The sequence below is a fragment of the Hirundo rustica genome, chromosome 11 (genome assembly GCF_015227805.2).
Source record: "Hirundo rustica isolate bHirRus1 chromosome 11, bHirRus1.pri.v3, whole genome shotgun sequence".
Lineage (NCBI taxonomy): Eukaryota > Metazoa > Chordata > Aves > Passeriformes > Hirundinidae > Hirundo > Hirundo rustica.
The window spans coordinates 12,082,736-12,102,608 of NC_053460.1; the positions used below are offsets into that span (position 1 = coordinate 12,082,736).

Genomic DNA, 19,873 nt, shown 5'->3' on the forward strand with positions numbered 1-19,873 from the left:
CCGCGCCCGCAGCCAATCACAGCCCGCCGGCGCCGCCGCTGCGCAGCGCTATTGGCGGCAGGCGCCGCCAGTTACGAGCCGATCTGGGGTTTTCCAGCGCATCGCGCTTGGAGGAGCCGCAGGGGAGGGGGCGGATGGCGGAACACGCCCCCTGGAGGGTGCTGATTGGTCGCACAGGGCGGGGGGCGGGACTTCTGTACTCCGGGGGCGCTGATTGGATGGCGCGCGCGTGCCCCCAGCGGCGGGGCGGGCACGGCGCTCCGGGTGTCCCGCCCCGCTCCCGGCCCCGGCCGCGGCCCCGCGCGGGGGCTGCGCTCCCTCAGGGCTCCGCGGCCCCGCGCGGGGGCTGCGCTCCCTCAGGGCTCCGCGGCCCCGCGCGGGGGCTGCGCTCCCTCAGGGCTCCGCGGCATGAGGGCTCCGCTCCCTCAGGGCTCCGCGGCCTGAGGGCTCGGCTGCTCGCGGCCGCCCCGCCCCGCCCGCCAAGGGCCCCGCCCGCGTTCAGCGCCGAGTCCTGGGCCGGAGTCGCTGGTGCTTGTCCCCGGTGCGCCCAGCACGTGGGGCCGGGACGGACGCTCCTCGGGGGGCGGCAGAGACATCTCGGGGCAGGCACGAACCTCCCCGGGTCGGGAGCGCAGCTACCGGCGGGATTAACGACAGGCCCTCCGGATGCGCTTGCGAGGAGTCAGGAGCGCTTCTGAAATATTTTCACTCCCAAGAAATTGGAGTAATGCTACTGAGTATTTCATGTAATAAATGCCAAATGTAGTTCCTCTTTAATCGGCCTACTTTTGGTTGTTCCCATCGTCTGAATGCTGCGCTATTCTATCTGCTTAGCAACTTCCACTGTTCCACTTCTATCCACTGCGGTTAATAGATAGTGAGCGCTGCTTAAATAATGAACGAGAGAATGAACTCCGGAATAAAAGGGAGTTTCTCAACAGGACAGATAGTTTCAAAGACTCCATTCACACATTCAGAATTCAAAAAAAAAAAAAAAAAAAAAAAAAAAAAAAAAAAAAAAAAAAAAAAATTTTACAGCAGATTTGTTTTTATTCATATAGCATTCTAAACTCGTGCTTTAAATTTCATTTGAAAGTATTTCTAGTTTCGCACTTTTTGAAGTGGACTTCCTACAAAGGAACATCTTTTAAGGATACAGCATTTGATTCTGTATCTCAGGAGGTTTCAATAATATTGGCACATAAATTAACACTTCCCTGCTTTCTTAGCACCTGTAGCATTCCCTCGATATATGTTTTTATGTAATTTAGTAATGAGCAGTTCAACATTAGCTAAAGGCTGTTCCAGTTAATCCTGTTCCCTATTAGCTCTCCAAAATCCAGAGACAGTCAGCAAGCAGACCCAATGCAGCCTCAAATCAGTGCCCATTTCCCAGCTCTAAAGCACTGTGAGTACTACCAAGGCTTTTGCTAGGAAGATGGGAAGGCAGAACGGGGGGGTTTTATTTGTGTGGGCATGTGCAAGTTGGAAAGGACACAGACACCAGCAAGAGTTTTTTGGAACTCCTAAGGAAAAAATGAGATTTCATCTACTATGGAATGAATGCTCACATTAATCATTCCACCTAGTTCCTTAAAAGAAAAATAGCATTTCAAAGTTTCTTTTAATTTTTAAACAATAGATAGCATAGAAATATATACTATACTAGACAATATACTAAGCTTTATGCCTTCCCCATTTTGCAGAAGAACATGCAGTAACACCAAGTCATGCTCTGCTGATCCTCAAGGTGGCTATCTACACACAGCTGCTGCAGCTTCTGCTTGTGGAGCTGCCTTTTATGCTACTGCAAACGGCAATAACATGTCTGCTATAAATCCTGTTATCCCAAATTTCATTATGTTTACATTTTGGGTATAAATAAGTCACATGTGGAACATGACCAGAAGTATTAGCCAAAGAACACCATAATTATATGTGAGAAAAAAAGGGGACAGATGCATTATGAGCATAAAATACCAGGCTGCTTGATAGGAATGACTATATGCAGTGTTCCTAATAACTCACAACCAAGTATTTAAAAATATTCTGTATTCCATGTAATTATGCACTGAACCCTCTATGAATTCAGCAGGAGAAATGACCAACATGGCCCATTCACAAAGCCTGTCATTCTGCAGACAGAGCAGTGCTTGTGACATTTAACCCAAGTTAATATCCTATTGACACACTGGGCTTGCACACAGCTCCATGTCACTGACAGACCACAGATGAAAGGCAGGCCAAGGCTGCTGTTTACTCTAAAGCTCCTTCATACTCCTTTAGAAGTATAAAGGAGTTGTAAAGTGATAACAGGACTTTGGCAGTGTACAATGGGCCTGCTACGTCTCTTTTATGTTGAAAACCCTGTCAGTAACACCAGCACGAGACATTTGGCATTAAACAGCGAATGATTTCTTTAAACCACACTCTTGTTAAGAGAGACATGTCTTTTAATAATGAAGTATGGTAAACAAATTCCACTTCCAAATGACACAACACTGTGCAATTACATATTATAGCATAGCGTGGAACAGAATTTTGTGCTGTGCCAGGATAGAAGTATGGTATTCATTTATCACAGCATTGCCCCAAAAGTGCAGAATATTCATCAAAACAGATGATTTTTTTCTTCTAATTCAAACATGGAAATGGTTGATATTTATCCAGCTGCAATAAAAAAAACAGAGAGGAAAGGTTCTTGTGGAAGCATCAAAGACAATATGACTGCATTTTCTAAATATTAGTTATGTGATAAAAAGGGACTTGGATAAATATGTCAGGTATTTCTGCCTCCCCTTGTTTGTTTAGGGCTTTTTGCCACTATCTACTGTTCTAATGAATGATTTAGTAAAATAAATCACATTTAGCTAAATAGTTTGGGGCTTGAGATGGAAAAGCAGCACAGGCTGTGAGGCTGCCTGAAGCTGAACTTCTTAGGACAGAAGCTGAAGAGTATTTTGTAACAGGGATATTACAGCCACATTCTTTAACAAGAATAAGACCTTGCTCTGCCTGTGATAAACTGCCAATAAAATTTGCTAAAAAAGATGAAGTTCATATATGACATTGGTTTAGCTCCCAAGTTTTCCAGCTGATACCAGCTTTGTAGTCTGTGGTTAAATATTGTATCTGTCAGGGTTTGCGTAATCTATCTGATTGGGAAGATGGGAACTGCCCAGATAGGGGTATAAATCAAGGTAGAATATTTGACACTGGGAGCACAGTCCCTTTTGGTTCTTTAACTATCAAAAACACACAGCCTTTCAATAGTGGCAGGCTTCCTTTACATGGCATCACAATGCTGGCTCATGTCTTGACTGGTCACCAACTTTCTGGTTTTTCTTCTTAAAATGAGTAATTTAATCTTAAATGGGTATGGAGGACATAACTCATATGACAACGACCTTTTATGCACTGCACTGTTATGATTTTAACCGTGCCTCACTCCTGTATTATTGCAGAACACATTTTTCCCATGTCCCTTGGTAGGTGCATTTTAAGACCATGCTCTTTATGTCTGACAAAACTAGTGCTTTCTCAAAATACAAACTCAGGGTGAGCCACTGCATCAGGATCCCTTTTCCATCCCTGACAATGACAGAAAACACATTAAAATTTACCAGTTTTATGAGTATTAAGGTATATTGATGGTGTAAGTGGGCTTGCCTGTCTCTTAGGATGTTTTACTGCCATGGTGAAAATTTTCTGCTGTTTAACCTTTACATAATATTTGACTGTTGGAAGCATAGCTGAGAATATAAAAATAAATATTAGTTATGCATTCTGCTAGCAAACAACGCCGTGTACTGCAGTGTGTTTTGCATGTGCTCATCAAGTAGACACTTAGGAAAATAAAATGCTGCCAGACTAACAGCACTGGGTCCCAGTGAAGGGCAAGGTGCTGTTTGGACCAAACCTGAGCTCCTGGGAGCAGGATGAGAAGCAGCAGCCTGCCAAACTTGCTGTGGATGTCACAGCTCCTGGGCATGAGGAACACCCTCAGGAACCAGCGGTGACCATAACAGCTGACAGGCAGACAGAAGTCTTGAGGAACACCCTTGATTTGTAAATATAATAACACATTACATTTTTTTTAATCATCCAGGTTAATTTTACTAGAACTTACTTATTCTGAAATAATTGAAAGTAGAGGTCACACTTAATATACTGAAAAATATACTTTTTATCTTTTCTCTTTGCTTTACCAAGAGCAGGACAATAGCAGTAAGCATCACAAAATAATACATTGCTTTTTGGCAACACATAAATTGGCCGATTCTGAATTCAAAGTTTAGATACATCTGTAAACTGTCAGCATGAGTGAAATACACTGCAATCCCCCTTGGGTTTTGCTCACAATTGTAACCAAACCCATAAATCCAGCTTTAAAGGAATGAGAGTAATGCCAGAAACCCATGCCTTGTCTACATTTAAAAGAGTTGGCTAGTATAGCTACACCTTAAAGCTGAATTGGCAAGCACAGATTTCTTTTCGGGTGTAACTTAAACCACTTTTCTCATGGAATATGCTAAAGTGGCCGAAGGACTCTGCCAATATAACAGCACTTACTCCAGGGCTTTTGCCAGTGGGGCTGTAGCAGCATGCAAAGGATTTTTCATCTTTCTGACAGCTATTTTGGCAAAACTCCTACATTTAGACCAAGTCCAAGTTAAAGTTGGCATTGTTTTATGTTGCAAATAAAGCAGAAGAGAAGCATTACCAGTTTATGGCCCTGGTTTTACATTATTTTAAATTGTTTGTTCTAAAGGAATGTGTGGGGCAGGATCCATGTGGTCCTTTGGATGCTTGCCTCCCACATTTGTGCTGCATTAAAATTGCTTGGTTTTTCAGTGACTGAACTTTGGCAGAGGGAAAACCTACCTTACTAAAAAAAGATAATGTCCATATTATTTACCCCAGAAATAGCTATCCTGATGATTTAAAGCAAATTTCCAAACTGAAGCGAACTCCAAAAGGAAGCATCTGGGCCAAAGGACATGTGGATTAATACATCGTTCCTCTTCATTTTGTCCTCAGTTCAACAATGAATTTAAGCACACATAAGATTAATTTTAGGCACACTTGTAAGCCCATCTCAAGTTTAGTAATCATGTCAGATATGATAATGCTCCTATTTAAATGTGAGCAGATATTTGAAATTAATCATGTGTTCTGCACTATGCAGAATCAGGATTTCTGTCAGAAGTTCAAGTTTACACAGAGCAAGGCTGTTTGTTGTGATGCCATCTGCATTTTCTTTCCCAAACCGGATCTTAAGCCTGTATTCTAAAGACACCCCAAGAGGCATTCTTTTTCCACAAAAGTACATTGTACGTACTTAGCTCATTCCCCGCCATTCTCCCTTTTGCCGGGAGCGATTTTTGGCCCCAGAAGCCCACGCAGAGCAGCGTCGGGGGCTGTTGATGGCACGGCGGCGGCCGGGGTCTCTGCGGTGCCCGCGGCGGCCGCAGCCCGGAGCGGGCCCGGGGCGCGGGAGGGTTCATGCGCAATCGGGCCGCGGGACGGGGAAGCGCGATTTCACCGGGGCTTCTTCCTTCCTTTTTGTCAGACACAGAATGTGCCCGCTAGAAGAAGGCACAGACATCTTTTTCTGCGTTTTGGAGAGGCGAGGCGGGCTGTGCTTGGCCTCGCTCGGAGCTCACATGCGCCGCGACTGAAGGAGCTCCGCGATTGCCAGGTGGGTGCTGCGGGCGCCTCGGGGTCGAGTGCTGCTTGAACCGCAGCCAAGGGGCTGGAGCAGCGCTTAGCCCCGAACGGAACGGGATGAGTGTCTGCTCACGATAAAATCGTGTCATTTGTTGCAGGGGGGGTTTTGCTGCTTTGGATTTTTTTTTTTTTCTTTTTCTTTTTAATACGGGAAAAAAAAAAAAAAAAAAAAAAGTAGTAACATAGTTAAAAGAGATTGCGATGAGTTTTAGCTGTGAAAATGAAACTGTTTGCATGATGTGCAGTTGGTGTTCAAGGTACATGTATTCAAGGCAGAAGATTTGTGTGTCATAACATCCACTTCTGCATTCTTCTGTTTGCAAGTGTGTTAGGTATCCCGGTAAACTATGTTTTAAAATAGTGTGTGTATATATGTATGTACGTATAGGCATATGTGTATATGTTTGTGTATATATGTATATATACTCATATATATACTTATGAATATAAAACTATGCACATACAAAGATGTTTTTCCAATGTAAATACAATTTTTCTTATAAAGTTATCCCAACTTAGAACCAAGAAAAAAAAAAAGTAATTTAAATCCGTTTGGCCATTTCTTAGATTCCTCATTTAATCTACAGTATATGCTCTTGGGATAAACTGTTGTGATTTTCAAAAGACTGAGCAGTTAAACAGTAGGTAAGTGGCCGTTCTTCACGTTCAAAAAGCAGATCATAAGGAGGACTGAAGAACAGTGAGAACTTTCACTCCAAGAGTAAGGGCTTCCATGGTGCTTTCATTAAGGAGGATGACAACATCTGTATACTTGCTTGTGCAAGCCAGCCAAAGGAAAGGTTTCTGTTAGAGGAAAGTGGTTTGCACTTCCATTATTTCCAGTGGGGAAAGTAATTCCTTTTCATTTTATAACCTTGCAGCTTGCCAGAAATCAGTAAGTCTGCTGAAGGAGTTTCTTCACCTCTGTATCCAGCATTGTGTAACTGTGTGGTAGACAAGTGGAGGCAAAAGGATATGTAGCAACAATCCCCCTAAACCCTCCCATTACCTAATAACCACTGCCTGGGCACTATTTTAACAGGGTTTCTTGTAAAACTGTAATGTTGTGTTACTTGGTTTTCACTCGTTGGCTGAACTGTGAGCAACACTCCCCTCATGCTAAGGGAACACAGCACCTTGGCAAAGTTGTTAGGATGTCCTTAAAATTTTTCGACTGCTCCTATAACACAGTGTTGCAAGAGGTAGGTTTTGCTTGTTTGTTTAAAACACCAACAAAACAAATAATGTCCTTAAATGTGGCGATATCTAAGTAGCAGAATGGCCATCCTGGTCTATGGAGAAGGAATATATTGTGTTAAGCTTTTTGTAAGTACATGGTAAAAGAGTGGTCCTAGCAGATCTAATATGGCACAGTATATGTAGGGTAAAAGAACAAGTAAAAGGAGAACATTTCCATATAATAATTAGAAAATTCAGATCTCCTTCTACCATGCCATTGTGAAAGTCAGTTTTCTTGCTTTCACAGTACAGAGACAAGTCTCTGGAGGGAACCTAATACTGTGAAATACAATAAAACTTTACACTATTTTAGGTATTACCCTATTTTGTCCTACAGGCTGTGATTAAGAACAGACAATAAGTTTTGGCGTCTTGACAACAGTAAACTTTAGCAGTGCAAGAGAACCAGACTGCTGGTTATACTAATTATCTCAAAGATTATTAGTTTCATCTGAGTTCATACTTGCAAGCTTGAGGGCAAAATATAAGGAGGAAGAAATCTGCCCACAATGAAGTTCATGACAAAATTCTCAGAGGTAAGAGCTGAGTTCCCCATCTAATCTTATTCAACATAACTTGTTATGGTTTTCTTGTTTAAGCTGCCAGAAAAACATCCAAGCACTTTCACTGGTAAGAGTAGGGATGGTTCTGAACTATGTAGATATTTCTATTTATTACTTTAGTTTTCATGAAGTTGCTCGCAGAGAACAATGAATAATACAAAAAAAATTACCAAATTGGATCCCCTAAAGGCGTGGTACTAAGAAATGTCATGGGGTTTGTAATCTTTCAGTGATAGCGAGCAATGGACCAAGATTCACACTGCACAGGAGAAAGGGAGCTGTTGGAAGCTGTAAGCAGAATTACTACATCTTCTACCACAAATCCATCTGATGAAGAAAATGAACCCAAAGCTGAAATTTCATGTCAAGCGAGAAAAGAAAACCCAGAGAAAGATGACACGCAAGGTTGATGCTATCCTTTAATTTTATTTTTCATCTAGCTGTTTATACTGTTAATCTTTTGTATTAAAAACTTTGTTTATTAATTGCAGCAGTGGTTCAAAGCTGTACTGCAATACTCCGCTGAAAATAAGCCTCGATTACGCTTGTAGTGAAAACATAGCCATAGCGAAACCGATGCTCATTCTGTTGTGTATATAAACACAGAGATTTCCTTTCAAATGCCTCCTGCCTAAAATGTATCACAGAGTTAATTTACACACCAGGAAAGAAAGCAGTGACCATCAGATGGCCAGTCTTGGGAGTACACTTTCAGTGCATCACCAAATCTGATCTTCTTGGCAATATCAGCAAGGACACCAAACTGAAGCTAATCTCGAGCAGGGAGCTCTCACATGCCTTTAAAGAGGCAGCACTGAACACTCACCATGCCTAAGACTGCTCTCATCTGTTATTAAATAAAATGTTATGTATAACCCAAAATATATATAATCTCATCAAGATTTTAAGTCTGGAAGGATGTTATAGAAACCACCTCTCCTAGGAAATAGATGCTTTGTAGGGATTGAGCCAAACCCCCAAGGCCTTGATAATTGAAACTGTATGGTCAAATGATTAAGAACATGTAAAAGTGGGGCCGCTGAAGGAGTACTGTGATGTCTTTACAAATCTATTTCTGCATCAAGCTGTTCTCTTACCCTTCAATTGTGCTCCCTCACCTCCATTGGCAGAATGTTAGATACACTGCAGACTGACTTCAGCTAACTGCCTTGGCAAAGCAACGCTTGATTAGAAACTGGGCCCAATGTGCCCACTGAGATACAAATATTCCATTTATTTTATCCACTTTGCTAGCCTATATGCCACCTGATTAAATCTGTTTTCAGTCGGTTTCAAAGAGAGAAATGGCCTTTTTGAAATGCTACATCAAATTCTCCTGTAAGCAAACTCTGAAACCAGCTGTCCCATATTTTTCATATATATACCTATATATATGTGTGTGTGTGTGTGTATGTGTATGTGACTGTGGGAAGAGAGAGAAGGGAAAGGACTGAGGTACATAAAATATTTGTAGCTGAACTGTGCCATCAGTTCAGCTACAGAAAAAAAAAAAAAAAAAAAAAAAAAAAAAGAGAGAGAGAGACAGAATGTGAGAATTCCTCCTTCAGCTGAGCTGGTTATCCAGCTTTGAGGTTAGGATATTCATGTTTTCTCAGCTTTCTCCTATTACGGTACAAACCCCATATTTGAGTAGGGTCACTTTTTGAATAAGTGTCTGAATTTGCAGCTGCATTGTATTATCTCATCCATTTAGCAACAAAGAAGCCTGGAGAAATATCTGACTCAAAAGACTCAGTCAATGTTTCTTAGGGCTGCTTCTGGGATGATGAAGTAAATCTCCTGCTTAGATTGTGCCCTAGGTTACAACCTGACATACAATATTTTGTGGCGGTATGTTCTCGACAATTTTGTATTCTGCAGGTAGTATGTTTTCTTCCAAAATTTCAGACCCTAATAGCTTTCTTCAAAGCATCTGCTCCTGTCTATTACCACTGAAATCACTTATTTTATCAGTCTTTAGGTCTTGCTGTTACAACAACAGAAAATCTAGGCTGTCCTTTCACAACAAATAGATAAGAATTTTCTTTGCAAATGCAAAGAATATAATTTGAAATACTAAATATATTTGGTTTAGATTCTAGTGCAACCCTAAGTCCCAACTCTTCGATGACCACTAAGGAGCTTCAGGAATATTGGAGGAATGAAAAACGCCAGTGCAAACAAATCAAACTCCTTTTTGAAATCCCATCAACCAGAATTGTAGAGCACCACTTATCGAAATATGTGGTAAGTTAAGAAATGAATATGTAAGAAGATCATTAATTTTCATTCACTCTACAGGGGTCTGCACAGCACACAGCAGGCCCCACTACATGAAAGCCTCACTGAGGGCCAAGTTCTGCAAGCCATGATCACACTGAGCAGAACCTGTTCTCCCTGACTCTATGGGCCTGGCTGGAGGAATCTGCATCTCAAAAAGCCCTCTGACAGTTCACAAAATCTGCTGCAGTGGAAAAGTGTTATCAAATAAATTAGTATCCTTAAAACACAGTGTTGTCAACATTAAGGAAATTCACACAAATGTAAAAATGTCTGCATATTTACACTTCCACTGAGCTAGCCAGCTGTAGCAGCTGCAGTGCATTTGTATAACTTCCACATCAGAGGTTTCTCTTAGCACAAGTGCAGAATTCTTTGATGTTCACAAAATCTAAGACATCCTCCAGCTAGATCACTTGGGATTGTTCCCCTTCCCTTCTTGGAGCTCCCTTAGGTGGCATATTTCTGTCATACTTTTAAGATGAAACACAAGTATGAGGATTGGGAACAACCAAGGAGGTTGGATTTTGTATCTTTTTTCACAGTACTGACACTTAGTTTTTATTTCTTATTCTGCTCCCGGCCTTCAGAAGGACTGATCTAGAGCGAGTGCCTTTTAGTACTCCTGTGAAATTCAGAGAGGGATGATTTCCTTGTTAGCTACAACCTGTGAGATCTGTGGATGAAAAATGCCAAGAATCAGTTTGGTAGAATTTGAAGCAGGTAAATTTTTTGGACACTGTCCTAAGGTCTTGTTCCGTGCTAGACACACCTGCTTAGTTGCTGATTTTCTTGCATACGCTCCTGAGTATTCAGTTTCTGAATAGCTAAAAATTTGTTTTGTGTAACTGCATGAGAGCAAGAGTATCGTTCAGCATATGTGCACTTAGTCATAAGTCACAAGCCGGGCAAAAACATTTACATTACGACAAAATTGAGCCAATTAGAATGACAGTCTGATTAAGTGCTACTCCTTACCTTCTTCATGGACACTCCACAAATAAAAAAAAAGCAAGTGCTTGTAAATTATTCACTTAGATGCCCTTGATAAAATGATAGCTTAAAAAAATTGCTCCTATGATTGTTTTAGAATGCATCAGGCGTATAAACACTTTTCAGCAGGGAGCAGGACAAAGTATAGGAAAATGTCACAGTGCTTACAAATGAGAAGAGATCAGAGAAGTCAGCTCAAATTTAGAAACCTTTCAAGAAGTGCCTGTAAAGATCATTTGTGAAGATTAAAAGAGAGAATTTCTCTTTAAGGAAAAACAAGGAAGAGAACCAGACAGGCATAGTGCGAGTACTGGTTTGCACCCTTCAGCATCAGCAAAGAAAATAACTGGCATGAGCAAAACCCCTCCAGCTGCTGTGTAAATCAATGGGAACAGGGTGAAGTTGAATGTGAACATGGTCACCATCCAAGAGGCCAACAGTCTGTGTCCTCAGCTGGTGTCTGGTGACACAGCTAAACTGGCCCCCATGGAGCTACCATGGTTTACACACGTTAGGGACTGGCCCTTCCTCAACATCACTGTGCTTGGATCAGAACCAGAAGAGATAATTTGGACAACACATCACAGAATTTTGAGTTACAGCTATTTGCCAAATACCACACTTACGGTCTTTTTGGGGCTAGTGAAGAGCTGAGGAAGACATGCTCTTGTGTACTGTCAATGTGGGGCAGCACAGCTGTTAGCTGCTGGTGAAGGGCTTTGGGTAGCAGATTGTTGTAGAAATGTCACTTTTTTTGTGCTATTTAAATGTGAAGTAAGTTTGAATACAGGGCAATGATTTAGAGGGGAGAAAAGGATTTGGAGTTGCTCCATCTTATTTTTGCACACACCAGATATACTGCCAAATACTTCCTCTTCTTTCACGGCATTACTAACACCCCAAATCCCTAGGAATGTCTCATACAAAGAGCATTTCTGAATATTGTGACTGATGTAAAATAGATTACATTCAATATTAAGTCTGGGAAATCCATTCAGTTCACTGAAAATGATTGATTGCAGCAGCCATGGCTGTTATAAACAAAGTGCAGCTACAGAAATGCTTTGTAAGTGTTTTTATGTGCTTCAGTCTGCTGCTAGTTTGCTTTCCCAGCACCTTGCAGGATGGGATATGTTAGTGCCCTGTTTATGTACAACTTATTTATGTGCTAAGCCTGTCTGGTGACAGAAGTACAGAACAGCAGGAGGTGGGAATTTTTAGTTTGATTGCTGCAGATTTTTCAGGTCTACACTGAGCATGCACCATAATCCCGGACAGTACCTGATTTAGAGCACTGCCATAGGGGTACACGAGATTACACACAGAAAACTGGTGCAGGAGTGTTTCAGCCGGAAGACTGAACAAGCACCAGGTCTTTTCGTAACAATATCAGACAAAATCTGACTGCACTGGGGCTGGAATGGTCCCTTCTCATGCTTATTTTTTCTCTTTGATTGTGTTTAGATGTATAAGATCATCATTTTGCAAACAGGCAGTTTTGACAGCAACAAGTCCGTAATCGAACGGCGTTATTCAGATTTTGAGAAACTGCACAGAAATCTGCTGGAGGAATTTAGCGAAGAAATGGAAGATGTAACCTTTCCCAAAAAAACTCTAACAGGGAACTTCACAGAAGAAATAATCAATGAAAGAAAATTAGCCTTCAAGGACTACCTGAGACTCTTATATTCTATGAAATACATCAGAAGATCAAAAAAATTTATTGACTTTTTAACAAGGCCGGAGCTTCAGGAAGCCTATGGTTGCCTGCGGGGTGGCCAGTACACCAAAGCCTTGGAAATCCTGTTAGAAGTCGTCGGGCTGCAGGAAAGGCTGACGAGAGGGAACCCTGCTGCCATTGTCCCTACCCTCTGCGCCATCGTGGTGTGCCACAAGGACCTGGAAAACGCCGCGAGCGCCTTTGAATACGGAGAAAAAGCTCTGTCACGCCTTCGTGTGCATACCAGCCACAGGTATTATATTCCACTGTTAGATACAATGATCACTCTGGCATATGAACTCGGCAAGGACTTTCTGTCTTTGCAAGAAAAACTGGAGGAATGGAAGACAAAGAAGGATCCCGTGCGGGTCTTTACCCTGAAAGAACTTGCAGTTCGGGAGTACGTACGGTGAGCACAAGAAAAAATTAATGAAGGAGCAAACTCTTGAAAGAGTGAGAACTGGAAATCACCTGTTTGGCTTGCATAACATTGTATTAATAGGAAAAAAAAAATTAAATATCTTTTATGTTCAAAGGGACATTAACATCTATGTTGGACTATATTACATCTACTGTACGGATGTGGGGAGTACCTGAGGAGCACCTCAAGGTTTTTTGAAGGAAATTTGCAATAAAGTAATCATTTATGATTTGGTTATTTTGAACATAGCTTATTTTGTGTGAAAAGTCAGAACAAGAAAATACAATTAATAAAGCACTTGAAAAATCTACAGAATCGGAGGCGTTACTTGTTCATGTGGGAGCAACTTCCTTTTCAAGAAGAAAAATATCTTCTCAGTAGATGTAATCTAAAGGGTGCAACTTCCGGCACTGAATGTAGCTTTTTACTCCTTCAGCTGGGGCCCCACCAAATGGCTCTTTGCCATCTCTGAGAATGATGGGGGTGGTCCTGTTCCCACTGAGTTCAGCTGCTGTGGGCAGGAGGAGGGGAAAGGTTTACAATCAACTTTGGTGGGAGCAAAAATTGCAAGTGATGATCATTCCATCACAAATGAGGGAATACACTTCATTTCCTTTTTGTAACTAACACTGTTTTATGACTTTCTGCATTGAAGGCACATTCTTGTGTGCTTGCCTGCCTCAGTAGTTCCCCTGAACTCTAAGGTCTCTCCCATACACTTATTTTAACAATCTGGTAAATTAATTCTCATAAATATTGTACTTAGCATGTCATTATCTAACAGGGGTCATTATTCTCTGCTGAACATAGTCCACTGAGTACTTTCAGCCCTGTACTCCCGTTACAGATACTACCTGCACCACAATGACATTGTCTATAAATTAGGAATAACTGCATTAATTTACCTCCCCGAGACATGAAAGATTCAGCTAATTGGAAGTGTACTGAAGCTGAAAAACTTTAGTGTGCATTGTTACAAGAAGGATGCCTTGAAAAAAATGCAGAATAATAGGACTGTCTAGAGTGGGAAGTTAATATTTTAAGTAGCTATTAATAGCTAGGCATTAAACACCAAATACATGGATTATTTGTTATTTGACAATTATTATTTCTTCTAGTTATATCCGAAGTAACAGAATTAAGAGTAATTAGTTAAGAGACTTAAGGGCTAATCTTCCCACAACATAGCATATTGCAGGACATTGAAAACACATCAAAGGTAACACCTCCTTAGAGTCTGCGTGAATCAGTAACAAAGCAGTGGAGACAAAAGCATGTCTGGGGTCTGCCTCACACTCAGGCAGTTTCAAGCTCAGGCAGAAAGGGAGCATGGCCTTCACACTGCTCTAATTCCAGAACAGATTGTGATGTAAAAATAAAACAGGAAAAAATTATTTCCTCCCTTTTGCCCCCTCCCATCCTTGTGTGCAGCATCCCAGGCACAGTTCTCTCGGATTCTCCTCAGTTTCTATGGGATGGTCCATGGATATCTACCTGCACTCACAGACCCTCACCTTGCAGCTGACCACGAGATTAGAAGGTCCATAAGCACCTGATGTCTAGCAAGGACAATTACCAGGAAAGCAGCACGTCTGTAAGATGTAAGATTTATTAATCTCCACAGAGATTACACTGAAAATCCTTGGAAAGAAAAAAGATATTTATGGCAGCAAATGGAGATCCACAGAGCCTGGCTTTCACTTGGAGGCCCGCCACAGACTTGGTCTGAACCTAGCACAAGTGACTTAACCTCTGTGCCCCAATTTCCTCACTCAGGACTTCCCCATGAAGTTTCCTCATTCAAGTTTTCAGTACTCAGAGAACAGGACAGCTGTGAAACTTGACTAAAACTTAAGACCAGCATTTAACTTGGAAATTAGAATAGCGGCAACTTTGATTTATACAAGCCTCTTTTAGTTCTCAAGGATATCTTGAGGCAGAAGAGAATTTAACAGGTATGGAGTTGCCAGACCTGTATCCTTATTGTGGATTGCAGTTTCTCTACCAGCACAATCTTATTTTAGAATCAAGTGTTATTTCCTTATAAACTAGAGAAGTTACAAGATTATATCTCTATTACATTGTACTGTAGTGAGACCAAACTGGCTGATCAGCCCCACGGACAATCCAGCAATTCCGATTTCTCAGCTGTAAAATCTCAGAGAGTGGTTGGACCTGCCAAAGAATTATTCTTCCTTATACATACATTGTAAGAGTCAACTTCTGCATATTGTTCTTGAGTTGATTTTTACAGCAAAGTGAGTTCCATGTTATTACCTGTAACAGAAGCTACATGCTATTAAACTAAAAGTAATGGCACTCCTGCTCCCATACTTTCTTCCACCAGTAAGCACAGCCTGCAAGGAGCAGGTTCCCTCTGCCTGTACATGGCTTTATCGTCCACAGCCAAAAATGTGTAAAAGATTAACATCTTTCCCATTACCTTTGCAGCAGAAGAGCTGTGTGGCTGTGTTGTCCTGGATTTTCTATAAGTTATAAAAAAATGGAATGGGTGCTTTACACCAACCGCCTTGTCTTAGTTTTCCTCTGAATAAGGTTTTGAGAATGGCTCAGAAGAGAAGCAGCTACCATTTTCATGCACATCTACCTGCCTTGCCCACATGCTGCCTTCCCTTAACTCCTCTTGAGGAGCCTCTGGAGAACCAATGGCTGAAATACTTGTGCAGTCTCCAAGGGGTTCATATGCTGTCCCCAGAGCACACATCTCACCCCTCCAGGTGCCAGACCAGCAAAAGATTGCATCAGTGAGACTATTTTGGTGGATGAGAACTTTGTCACTGCCACATAGACAAGAGCATAACATAAATTAACTAAGCAGGTGGTTCATGCTTCCCCACAGCCATTTTATTTCCACTCTTCACTACTGTACAATATTTGAGTGATAAAAACATGTTTTATAAATAAATCTATTCCATCCTTTTTCTGTCTCCCCAAACAATGCGTCCTTTTTACAAAATATTTCTTCAGTTTAATGAAATAGATGGAAACAAGCACTTGTCCTGTTTGCATCATTAACCTTCATCAGCCATTCTCTGTACCTGGAAGGTGGCTGGAGTCAGTCTCCAGCTGAAGGTCTTGAGACCCAAGCTCTGCTCTTGGCAGTGTCACAATGCCACTGAGTGACTTTGATCAACTAATCAAATATCAGATTTCTTTTGACTACCAGTATTGCTTTTGACTCTTCTATAAAGCTATATTTTACTTATATTTTAGCAGTACATTCCAATGTATCATTTTCCCTATTTTACAGCTGGGGGAATTGTGGTACAAATAAGAGAAGTGATTTTTCCCAAAGTCTAATACAGCGGTCTGGAGACCACACTGGCTGCCTGAAGTAATGCTGAAGCACAGCTGGCATCCCAGCTTTGCAAAAAGAGACCTCCACACTTGTGTGTTCTTAAGTACACCTTGCATAAACAGCCACCACACAGCTTCACGTGTGCCTGGTGTCATACACCTGAGAAAACTGCCTGAGATCGATGCTAAAGAAAACATTTCTAACTAATTAATATATTTGAAGAACTAATAAGCAGCTGAATAGCACAAATATTTTAACCACTACTTTACAAAAATTAAAAAAGCAAAAGCCTTGCCTAAGAGATTTTTAGAACATATAAAAACCCCTACAGACTTCAGTATAATTTTCCAGAAAAAGGAACATAAAAATATTTTCAAATACATTTTTTTCAGTATTAAGTATTTCTTAGAACTTTGGAATTTCTTTCTAGTGCTCTTGTAGTCTAAACAAGAAGCATCACAAAACCACTGCAGAGTACTGCATACTTCAGCAAACTGTTACTATCTACTTTTCTCGACAGCAGCACATCAGAGCTTTGCAGTATGGTCTTACTTCTCCAATTGCTATTGACATCTGTGAAGTATACCCACAACAGATAACGATCCAAGTATAAAATCACATTTAACTTTTTCCCAGGGAAAAAAGGTAAAAAGAAAGGGAAAAAAAATGCTGTCCAACCAACATCTGCCTAGCATGTCTAACAAACCACAGGCTGCATACAAGTGAGAAGAAAATTTAAATAAAATCTGGGCAAATCTTCTCCAAGACTCCATGGAGAGTTGCATTGCGATCTATTGAGCTTTGCCCCATTTCCATATCAATTATGATATCATTTGGGGCATTAAGTAGATAATACTGTTTACACAACTCTCTAAAATAACTAAAGAAGCCCATGAGGATGCCTAGTTACTTAGGAAACATATGCAGACAAGATGCTCTCTGCGCAATGCAGCATCTTGTTTACAGGGAATCCTGTGATCTTTATCACATACTTGTTATTAACTCCTGTTATCTGCTGCATCACTGGAGGATAATATTTGCTTTCCTGAATCTTAATAAGGCTAAATACATTTAGCAGAATTCAACAGATTTGTACAATCAGCATGGGAGTCGAGTTCAGGACACAAGATGAAATCTAGGTTTTGTGGCTGAGACATCAGCTGAGAAAATCAAATCAAGATTGTTTATTTTTTTATTAGATCAAAGGCAGGAGCAAGATGTGTTGAAAAACTAAACACAGTTGTAATGGTGTAAAATACTGAATGTCAATTCCCATCTGGATGAGGTGAGAACCCAAAGAGCCAACCTATTTACATTTAGATCACATTACAACACATGTTCATCACACTTGGTGAATATGTATACGCTCTATAGACACAAGACACAATTTTTCATGTCAGACCAGTAAGAGCTGAGAGTAGCTGCACTGAAATAAATTAAGTTATAATGTAGCTGAGAGCAGAATAAGTTCTGCTTTCTGCATAAATGTGCACAATCTCTATACTCAGTGGTTGTGTGCATGGACAGATGGCTGATGAGGGGAAAGAGCAAGAAAATTTGAATGTTTTGTTGCCTAAGTGTTTGCCAAGTGTTCAAGGAATTTGGATCAAAGTTACTTTTACAAGCACCACACGGTTTTATATACATATGGAGAGAAAAAAAAGAGTGTCCGTTTTAAACATATAACCTTCTTTTATTACAAATAGGAATATATGTGTAAGTCTGGGATTATTCAGAAAAACGCTGCAGAGAAAAACACCGGATGAACTTCCATATGCTAATCTCTCTAAACTAGTGTAATTGAAATATTTTTTTTCATTCCAGACGGCACGAGACTCTGTGATAACTGATGGGAAATATCGAAGAACTTCACTGAAAATGCGGGGTTTAAATCCCACTATTTTTCCTGGCGGGGCAGCGATTCCCAAGGCTTGGCAGGGGCTGCAGTGCCACTAGATGGAGCCGCAGCATCGCCAGCAGCTCGGGACCCTGCCGGCTCAAGTGAAGTTTTTTTAATGACTTGAATTTTATTTAAAAAAAAAAAAAAAAAAAAAAAAAAAAAAAAAAAAAAAAAATCTAACATTTAAATTTTAATATGATTAAACTAAATATATATGTCTCAGCTCCATTGTGGGCTCAGTCTGTAGCGCCTTGCTTTCCAGCTGTCCTTCAGGACAATTTACCACAGCCCTTTATCAGGCAGCTCTAGGAGCCGGCTGGAAAGCTGAAAGGGAAAATGTTCTTGCAGGCTTTTAGACCTGGTGAGTTCAAAGCCAGAATCACTGCAGCGTCTCAGTTCCTACAGTACCTTTTCCTCCTGATCAAAAGGAACCAAGTAAAACTCACAACTCTTAAAAGAACTATCAAATAATGGGGGGAGGGAAGGAAAAATAAATGGGCCCATAATGTCTTCTGAATAGTGCTGGGGAAAGTTCAATGACTCCATTCTAAAAAGCTGCACTCCCAAGTATGAAAATGAGATCTGATTCCGTTTTGAGTCCAACTACTATAAAATACATCTGTTAATTTACATACAAGCATAAATACACGGCAAGCAGTATCCATAGGCATGTTTTGATTTTGAGCATTGTCCTCTGGTTGATCACACAGAAGGGGAAGAAGTGATGATTAAACCTGGACCGTGGATCCCAGTCATCTCCTTCATCTGTGCTTTAAGCAGCAAAACATAGAAATGGTTTTGGAAGCAGCCCCCGAGAAGCAGGGCAGATCCAGCAGAGGCCTGCGGTTCCCTGAGCTGTGCTGATGATTTTTATCATCTTGCTGGGATGGCCTGGGCTTGGAGACTGGCTTCTCCCCCCACTGACTGCCAGCTGCAGACCAGAGTCTGAAAGCAGCCTCCCCCCCACATCAAGACTTTTTTGTTTTTTTACAAAAGGTGTCTGCAGAATCTGCTAGCTTTTAGAAACAGCATGAGGGAACTGGGCAGTCCAGAGGCAGTAAAAAGCAGGAGGACTTTGGCAAAGTCTTTGAAAGGATAGTCTCAGGAGGTGAAATCTTTGAAGGGGTGTCTACCTCCTTCCTACTCAGTTTCTTCCAGAAATCATGGAAGGAAAGGAAAAGAAAAAAGAAAGAAAAAAAAAAATTAAGAAAGAGAACAGATACAGTGCTTTTATAGTGCTTCATATGTTCAGAACATTTTATAAATACAGGGTGAGATTAATCCAGGCTTTAAATCTGCATAAACCTTGGCAGAGGGCTCTGATGCCATGAGATTATAAAGTCTACCATGAAACTATGATCAAAAATGGAGACTCAAAAAGTTGCAACCAGGAAAAAAAGAAGTTTGTTATTTGTGAAACAAGAAGGCAGAGAAAAAAAATCTAGGAAAAGAAACAAATGATTGGTCTGTTGCACAAGGGTATAAATTTTCACTCATTTTTTCTCCTGAAAACAGTACCCCAGAGAGACTGACAGGGAAAACTGGTTTTGGTTTATGCATTTATACTTTTCTTATTCTAAGAAGATAGCAGTGAGGATACTTGGTTATAAGTAAACATAAACAACAGTATTAATTATATAGACTTTGCAAGAAGCAGTAAGCCCAACTAACTTATTCCTTGATTATTATGCTCCATGTTCATCTGACT

At 40.9% G+C, this 19,873-nt stretch overlaps 1 protein-coding gene across 4 annotated transcripts; it reads left to right on the plus strand.

The window, feature by feature from the left end:
• The first annotated feature begins 5,572 nt into the window (after nucleotides 1-5,572).
• Nucleotides 5,573-13,211, plus strand: SNX20 (sorting nexin 20). Of its 4 annotated transcripts, none has more exons than XM_040075386.1 (4): nucleotides 5,573-5,701; nucleotides 7,763-7,937; nucleotides 9,628-9,779; nucleotides 12,270-13,211. In XM_040075386.1, the coding sequence occupies exons 2-4, from the start codon at nucleotides 7,775-7,777 to the stop codon at nucleotides 12,936-12,938; spliced, it is 984 nt and encodes a 327-aa protein (XP_039931320.1). In that variant the 5' UTR covers nucleotides 5,573-5,701; nucleotides 7,763-7,774; the 3' UTR covers nucleotides 12,939-13,211. The 4 variants fall into 4 exon arrangements, with proteins under 4 accessions (XP_039931320.1, XP_039931323.1, XP_039931322.1 ...); XM_040075389.1 differs by having other exon boundaries at nucleotides 5,584-5,701; nucleotides 7,769-7,937; XM_040075388.1 differs by lacking the exon at nucleotides 5,573-5,701 and adding an exon at nucleotides 6,339-6,375.
• The last annotated feature ends 6,662 nt before the right edge of the window (nucleotides 13,212-19,873 follow it).